The sequence below is a fragment of the Lathyrus oleraceus genome, chromosome 2, assembly GCF_024323335.1.
Source record: "Lathyrus oleraceus cultivar Zhongwan6 chromosome 2, CAAS_Psat_ZW6_1.0, whole genome shotgun sequence".
Taxonomy (NCBI): Eukaryota; Viridiplantae; Streptophyta; class Magnoliopsida; order Fabales; family Fabaceae; genus Lathyrus; species Lathyrus oleraceus.
Genome location: NC_066580.1, coordinates 73,123,145 through 73,131,982, shown reverse-complemented (window position 1 = coordinate 73,131,982; position 8,838 = coordinate 73,123,145). Strand labels below are relative to the sequence as shown.

The 8,838-nt window shown below is 34.6% G+C and overlaps 1 protein-coding gene across 1 annotated transcript; it reads left to right on the top strand.

The window, feature by feature from the left end:
• Window positions 1-440: 440 nt before the first annotated feature.
• LOC127118182 (probable zinc metalloprotease EGY2, chloroplastic) lies at window positions 441-8,039 on the top strand. Its single transcript, XM_051048336.1, has 11 exons — window positions 441-824; window positions 1,839-1,970; window positions 5,066-5,116; window positions 5,232-5,342; window positions 5,428-5,502; window positions 5,599-5,704; window positions 5,810-5,903; window positions 6,276-6,429; window positions 7,035-7,242; window positions 7,417-7,577; window positions 7,676-8,039. Exons 1-11 carry the CDS (start codon window positions 615-617, stop codon window positions 7,922-7,924), a joined length of 1,551 nt encoding a protein of 516 aa, XP_050904293.1. The 5' UTR covers window positions 441-614; the 3' UTR covers window positions 7,925-8,039.
• The last annotated feature ends 799 nt before the right edge of the window (window positions 8,040-8,838 follow it).

Genomic DNA, 8,838 nt, shown 5'->3' with positions numbered 1-8,838 from the left:
CTTTTAACATTTTTAATGTTAGAAATCATAACTAAACAAAATATAAGAACTAACATCTTGCCTTTTCAAGTTTAAAATTAGTACATTAATAATTAAATTGAACTATATTTCCATTGTTTTTAAAGTTAATACTTGGATCAATGCATCATATGGTGCATATTATTAGTGTATATTTACGAATATTTGAATATTTATGATCTATAATAAAAGTTCACAACTAAAAAATTAGATATGATCAATAAAAAATTGGGATGTTCAGTACATCAATTAGACAGAATAGCTAAGTAACACGTGAATTTTACTAGTTTCTAGATTAATAAAAAGCAAATCCAAATCTATCTAGTTCTCAATCCAAGTGTCAGATTCTTATTGGCCTCAGAACTTCTTCACTTTCCATCAATCCTAGAAAAACATAGGAAAATAATAAATATCTTTGCGCGGGTATTTTATTTTAATTAACCAAAAAAAAAAGCGGATAATTGGTTCTCCTTGCCTCGCGTCGCTCCCTTCCTATCGCTACTTCTTCAGTTCTCTGCCATTTTCTCCATCCTCACTCATTTTAATGGCATTAGGGTTTCATTCAACCTAGACTCATTTTTTCTCCCAACGAAACCATGATTCTCTCACTACCATCACCTTCTACCTTTCGCGGGAGCCTCGTCGTTCCTCTCTCGCACTGCACTTCCTGCTTTCAGTTCAATCTTCGATTTCATCGTTCCAACGGTTTTCGCCATGCACGTTGGAGCTCCGGAAAATTGAGTCTTACCGGAAGAAGAAGAAGGATTGCTTGTAGTGTTACTGAGTCAGACGGTGACAACCAGGAGGTACTTTCACTTTGTGACTTTATCTGTTTTTGTATCCATTGTTGAAGTTTTATACACTAAGTAAGGAAGGATTATTTAGATTCAAATTGAAGCTTGTAATGATTGTTCAAATTTTATTGCATGTTAGCTTAGATGATTGGATTCGTTATTGAGTGATTAATACACTTTGAATAAATGGTTAGTTACTTTTAGTAGACTAATAGATATAGGAGCTGTTGACATTAAAGTTGGATTGGAGTGCTGCATTTTTCAGCTTTTTTGGCTGTTGGATGTATAAGTTTACTTGGACATCGTTTGAGCTAGCTTTTGTGATGAGATCCAGACTTATTTAAAAGGCGACACTGAATGACGATGAATTTGTATGTGGCTAAACACAATTTTTCAGGTGTTGTTCAAATCTACGTGTAGTTGAACATTTGGAAATTGTGGTTAATCACATCCATTTTCTTTATTTGTACAAGAATCATTTGGATTTTGGATTTTCGTGTGATACAACACATTTGATGAAAATGCTTTTAGCATTTGGAGAATTATAGGTCCCAGGTCCCAAATGATGATGTGAAGGGAGTATAAGTTAAGGAATAATGATAATATCAAATTGGATGGTGAGGGGAGGTGAGTAATGTAGGAAAGAAAGAGATAAGAAGGGAAGAGAAAGAAAGTGAGAGGAGTGCTAGATGATGTAATGGGAGAAGAAAACCGACATAAAGGGGAGGAGGTTTACAACGGTTAAAAGAGAAAAGTAGTGTGAGAAACTCAGATTTGTTAATTGAATCACTTGCTTATCACCAAATGGGGTTTAAGAAGGAAGAACTTGTTATATAGGATGTGGGTGTTCAGCAAAACGAAATAGCAATATATTTTTAGTGTGATCGCTATCATTGAACACATGTATATTCTTTTACATGCACCCCATCTCATTCATACATTGTTGCAAGAATGGTTGTTAGCTCTACGCTAACCTTTATTTTTCCATACTTTTTCTTTGACAATACAATTTTGAAACTTACCTAGGATAAAGAAGAACATAAAAATGAAGAAACACAATCTTTGGAGGATTCTGTTGAGCAAATTAAGCCCCCGCCTATAGATGGAGAACAGCTAAACAAGTTTAGTGATGGAAATACAGAACAAAATGATACACAGGTAATGACTTATTTATATTCAATTCGGCAAGAAATAGCTATGTGAGAACAAAATGATACACAGGTAATGCTTGACTTATTTATATTCAATTCGGCAAGAAATAGCTATGTTGACAAAATTTGCTTATTATTGTTTCATGTGTTTCTTTTCTTTAATACCTACCTTATTGAAGCTCTTCCTAAAGCACAATTACCCATGGGAAAAACAATTCTAGTGAGTGATTTCAAGTTTCTATAGAGCTTGTAAAGTTGTAATCTTATTTGAGGTATTGAATAGTTTGCTGCAACGTTTCCATGGACACAATAAATAGGTGCTGAATCAAGTAAAATTTGTGCGATCTGCACTTACTCTGTGGGTGTTTTGCGTGTGTTTCCATAATTAATAGAGGCATCAAAGTAATGACTTAAAAGACATGCATTTGAGTTGGAAAAATGTCTTAATCAGACTTTAGAGGTGGAAAAGCCAACTACCATGAACACAATTTATTTGGCAGAATCCAATAGAAGATCATGCATAAGATTCATTTAGCTCTACCTCCCTTGATCAAATACACTGTTGAAGGATATAATTCCAAAGGAACTATGAGAGAAGCTCAAGGGCGTTTATCTTTGAAGATGGAGTTATACCAAATGTAAATGGAGGCGAATGGAAATCTCTGTGACTACATTAGTACAATCAATGAAACAGAGTAGACCAACTACTGAATATAGATAAGAACATCTCTGATGATGAAGAACATACATTATTGTTGCTGGCTTAACAATCAAGATCTTACATACCTCTAGTTTATCCATTCATTGTAGGGAGAACACGTTAAAGTTGAATGATGTGTGGAAATATTACGAGCCAATTGGAGAAGGATTATAAATGAGAATATTAACGATGAAGATCATATATTAACTGTGGAGCAGCTTGTGTGATGGAGGAGTCAGTGAATGAGACAAGGTTGGTTAAGAATAAGATCAAAGTCAAAATCTCGTTCGTAGTGTGATACAAGTGATGTAGAATGTTGTTATTGTGGGAAACAGACCATGTACAAGCTAGGTGTACACAAACAAAGGATGACCTGAAGAAGTTAAGAGAGATGATGAAGGGTGACAATGTTAGTTCTTTGCTGTCTGGGTAAGTGTTAGATAGGAGGTATGGATGAATATTGATAAGTATTATTACCACTGTTGTGCTTGCTGTCTGGGCAAGTATTAGATAGAGGATATTGAGATGAATACTGATGATTATTATTAACAGTGTGTGGAATACTCCCTGCAGAAACAGTTATATGGTTGGCAGGAAACATAAACTGCTGCACACAACACAGTAACTGCTACAAATGACCAATCCTCTGGAAATTAGAGAGCCTAAAAACCTAAACCAACATAAAAACAACTGAGTGGAAGTAAATTTTAATCTGTGTTTTATTTAATACATGTAAATAGATTATATTGGGCATTGTCTATTGGCCCGACTAACAGACAACAACTCTCAAAGAAATGCGGTTGGAACGATTAACGATGATGACATGTACTTGGTATCAACATAGGTGATTGCTAAATCAGAATGGGTGATATGGGTTTTACTTCCCCAATACACGTTTGCTGAGATCAAGAATATTTGACACCTAAAGACTAATGCAGTGTTTGGCAATTTCAAGTTAGGAAATAGTAACAAAATGCATGTCGAAGTCATCTGGAATGTGAAACTAAAGCTCTAGAATGCTGCAGTTCATATGTTCCAAAATGTGAGGTTGCTGATGCCAGCATCATCTCTTTGGAGAGATGAAATCACATGTGTACAAGTTTGATGGTTCAAAGTTGATTTGCAAGGTGTATAGTACATTGGGAGAAGTTTGGTCCTATGAGGGACTGAAATAAAAAGAAGAATATTTAGAAGGAAAACTTTTTTTAAGGGAAAGCAGTAATAAATAAGGTAAAATTTTCTGATGATCTAAAAGATTGGAAATTTTAATTGAGGGACAAATTGTTATGAAAACCAATTGAAATTTCAAAAACATAAACTCAAGTGAGGGATTCCAATGCATAATAATTTCTATGTTTTTGGAGTAATTATTTTGACTGTTCAAATTGACAAACATAAATTAATGTAAATGATTCCGACTCTCATCCATCTTTGAAAGTTCAAAATTTTCAAAGGTTTTGAAAGTGTGAAAAGTAAATAATGCCGCATGTATGAGTAAATAATCTAATTTCGAGAGAAATGAGCATATATGAGGGATCATTTATTAGGAGTGTCTACTCTCGGGGGTTGGCCTGGAGGTGAAGGTTTGGAACCCAGGAGTGTGCTCCTGCGTAGGTCTCAAGTTTGAATTCCGAGTCACCAACAATTCCTGTGTTGATGTAGTCCATATAGAGCTTGACTTTGACTACAATTGGGTTCCCCACTAGTGGATGGTGGATTGATTCTCAGATTAGTCGGTCTTTGGACCGGATACCTAGTTTTCAAAAAACCTGTTTCTTATTTCTTGTAATTCTTGAGTGGGGTACACAAGTTTTTGAGGCGGTACACATCATGGAGTGATTTTCGAATATTGTATTGGACTTGTAAACTTAGTTGAAATGAGTATTTTGTTAGTGTTTGCAAGGATGTGGAGTAAGAAGTGTTGATCCACATAAATTCTTGTGCTCTATCACTTTCTTGTAGGGTGTTTTGCACGGGCTCCCTTCCTTGGTGTGTGTGATTTTTCCTATATTTTCTTTTCTCATAATGCATGAAAGAAGGGTTTTCCCCTTTTGAGTTTCAATTAAGTGTATTTCTATTTTGTCGATTTGCACTTATCACTTTTGTGACAATAATCAATCGAAAGAGCAGGTAAACTAGATAATTAGTCCATGTCTTTGTTATTTGTCTAAACTAAATCCTTAAAGGTAGTTGTTGCTTACAACTTGGTATTTAAGTCATTAGATTGATAGGCTAACTGATAATGATAATCTCATTTGCTAATCATCATTTCCCAAAATTACAATCTTTTCCATCACGGACAGAAAAACTATAAAAGAAAGAGGAAATTGCATCCTTTAGAGTAAGGAGCACTGTGTCCAAGTTTTCTGATCTATTGTTCTTTGGGCTTGTGATCAAAACAGAATATGGATAACATAGAAGTTGCCAGTGGATCACCTCTGCCAGGTGTGAAGGTGATTATTTTATTTTATGTTCAGTGTTTCCTACTCTGTTAGAGGCATTCTGATTCTCCTTTTTTTTGTCCTTCCTCTTATGTGTTTCTGTCTGTCCTTTATATTTCCCAAACAGCCTCAACAACTGGGTGATGTAATAAAAATTCCCAAGGAAACAATTGAAATCTTTAAAAATCAAGTGTTTGGCTTTGATACTTTTTTTGTGACAAGCCAAGATCCTTACGAGGTGTGTGCCTATGTTTCCTCTATTTCTTTTTGCACATGCACAAAAGTCTAGTTGCATGATGATCGGGTCCTGCTTTTTCTGCTAGGGTGGAGTGTTGTTCAAGGGAAACCTGCGAGGGCAAGCTTCTAAAAGTTATGATAAAATATCAAAGAGATTGCAAGTATGTCATATTTCTGTTTCGTTTGTAAGTAAATTCGTGACTCATTCCATGTTAAAATAACATCTGATCTAGACTTCTGCATAAATTTTGTTGTAGGATAAATTTGGAGATGAATATAGACTTTTCCTTCTAGTCAATCCCGAGGATGATAAGCCGGTGGCCGTTGTTGTGCCAAGAACTACCTTACAACCAGAAACAACTGGTAATTATTTAACTCCTTCAAAATTGTACATCATGGTGTTCTTTTTATTTTTAAAAATAGTAATAATGCTCATGATTGTACTTATGCTACTTCTTATCTTTTTAGCTGTACCTGAGTGGTTTGCTGCTGGATCTTTTGGACTGGTCACATTGTTTACCTTGCTGCTTCGCAATGTTCCAGATTTGCAATCCAATCTACTGTGAGTATTTTTCTCATACCTTATCTTGTCACTCCGTACTCCATTATCTCTTAGATGAAGTGTAGTGCCCCACAAAACTTTGTCTAGAAATTTTGTTTTCTATACTGATCTATCTTCATGCTCTCAATCCTTCAAATAACATTTTACAGTCCGCACAAATACCTTATTCGAGCACACAAATATTGATCTTCTAGGCTATATGTTTATTTAATAGGATGTTCTAAATAGATGCTTTAGCTATTAATAATGAATTATGTTCCACCTTTCTTGGGAATAAATCTTACAACCCGTCTTTACTCTGGTTGACTAATATTGTTTCATATCATAGATGCATTTTGATGTTTCACCATATTATTATTATTGATATTCCAGATCAACTTATGACAATCTGAACTTGTTAAAGGATGGTCTACCTGGAGCCCTTGTTACTGCACTTATTCTGGGGGTGCATGAACTTGCTCACTTTCTAGTTGCCCAAAACACTGGAGTTAAGCTCGGGGTCCCGTACTTTATTCCTAGCTGGCAGGTTGTATGATAGAAATATCAATCTTCTAATACCAACTGTGTGAGTGTGCGTGTTTTTCTATAAATATATTTTATTTCTTCAATTAACTGACATAATATAAATCAAGTACCTCATGCTTTCCATATATAGCATGTATCATGTAAACTATTCAAAGTTTATCTACGTTAATGCATGCCAACTGAGAAGCAATTCACATTGGTGCTTCTTTATTGTCATCTGGGAATTGCTTGTGTTGCTTTCCATCAAACTCAAATCTTAGCTTATGAATTGCACGACTATATGGGTACATAAGGGATGGAATTAACCTTTTTTTCTTTCACGCTAACTAATTTGGAAATAAATGGTGGGTGGTCCACCGGATCTTAAGCGAGGCTCTGATACCATGTTAAGAATGTGTGATTGGGTCTAACTCAACCCTACAAAACCGATTGGTAGAGTAAGGACTGCCCCCATTTATAAACACATGTTCAGGCCATATATTGTCCAATGTGAGACTCTTAACACTTACAATTCTTGTATTGTGTATTGGCCAATTTTTTTTGGGTGTTATGTACTAATTCTGACATGTTACTATAACAGCATTTTGATGCCTAATTTGGTGGCAGATAGGCTCTTTTGGTTCAATTACAAGGATAAGAAGCATAGTATCTAATCGCCAAGATTTACTCAAGATTGCAGCTGCTGGACCAATAGCTGGATTTACAGTTGGTCTTGTGCTTCTGCTTGTAGGTTTTGTTATACCCCCAAGCGACGGTATTGGTGTTGTTGTTGATGCTTCTGTGTTTCACGAGTCATTTCTTGCTGGTGGCATTGGTAAGCTATACCCTTCTCACAAGCATGCACAAATTTAGATATAAATTTAAGCTTGCCTTCATTGGTGGTTTCATCATAAAAATCATATTAATTTATATTAGCAAAATCATTTTATTTGCTGCTTCATTAATTTAGAAAACCAATATGTGGTGACTTTTTTATTTACTGTTTTAGCAAAACTGCTTCTTGGCAACCTTCTCAAGGAAGGAACTCCAATTTCTGTGAACCCTCTTGTGATTTGGGCTTGGGCAGGACTCCTTATCAATGCCATCAACAGTATTCCTGCTGGAGAGCTTGATGGAGGAAGAATATCTTTTGCCTTATGGGGAAGAAAGGTATCACAGCACATTTAACAAGTTAGCATTATACTAAATAAATGCACTTTTAGTTCCATTTTATGCAAAGATTCTAACAAGAAAAGTCAATTTCACAGGCTTCAATTCGCTTGACAGGATTTTCAATTGTGTTGCTTGGACTGTCATCACTACTTAATGATGTAGCATTCTACTGGGTAGTTGTTATATTCTTCTTGCAAAGAGGTCCAATTGCTCCTCTATCTGATGAAATAAGCGAACCTGATGACAAGTATGTTGCTCTTGGAGTAACAGTTTTGCTCTTAGGCTTGTTAGTTTGCTTGCCATATCCTTTCCCGTTTTTAGATGAAACCCTCGCAACTTTCTAGAAACAGAGGGTAGGGCTGCTAGTGCATGGCATTTTATTTAAAGCCAAAATTCAAGGCTGTAAACGTCCTAGTTTTATAATTTATAATTCATTACGAACTCACAATTTTATTTTTATACTAATTTTTATAGGGTATTATTTTCCTACATAGATGAGATAAGAAATCTCCAGTATACTTGATAAGTGAGGTTAAATATGAGATTTTTTATCCCTCCCTACCTGGTGGATTAACATTTTATAAAAATTCAAAAATGCTTCTCAAAATTCGGAAATTCATTCGTTTTTGAACTCATGTTCCAATTTTATAATTAAATTTAATCCGAAAATATATTTCAGAAATATTTTTAGAAATGTATTTTTTGAAACCTTTAATTGGACATGGAGGAATGTAATTGGACATAGAGCAAGTAGGTAAGTTGGAAGAAATAATTTATGCAAAAGTTGGTAGTTCAAGTGGTGCCTCTAGGCACATGGCTGGAGGATCATCTATTGCACCAAAGGATAGTTGGTGCCTTTGTTGATCCAAAGTAAAAAAAAAGGAAGTATGTCTAATTAGCCATTGAAATAAATAGTAAAATAGAGATGGAAAAAATTCAAAATAATTTTGATAAAAGGAGTATCGTGGAGCCATAGGCAGATCAGTATTTACATGATGTGGCTAAACACGAAAGAAATTATGAATTAATCTATATTAAAAATAAGAAATAATATTGTTCAAAGCAATACATTTATAATAAACATCGTCTATTATCTATTTATTAAAAATGAGTTAAAATAACATTATTGTTAATTGTTTAAAGAATATTTTTTTATAAAAATTATAAAAACGAACATTTAATTGCTAATCTATCATTTTGTTACACAAATATCTCTACACAAACTTCACAGTTAAAAAAACATGTTTCATGCTTGCAG

Excerpts from the sequence above, each read along its gene's own strand:
- LOC127118182 (XM_051048336.1), top strand. The coding sequence starts at position 615 with ATGATTCTCTCACTACCATCACCTTCTACCTTTCGCGGGAGCCTCGTC. Across the intron at positions 5,904-6,275 it reads GATTTGCAATCCAATCTACT|ATCAACTTATGACAATCTGA; the intron begins GTGAGTATTTTT and ends TTGATATTCCAG. Across the intron at positions 6,430-7,034 it reads ACTTTATTCCTAGCTGGCAG|ATAGGCTCTTTTGGTTCAAT; the intron begins GTTGTATGATAG and ends ATTTGGTGGCAG.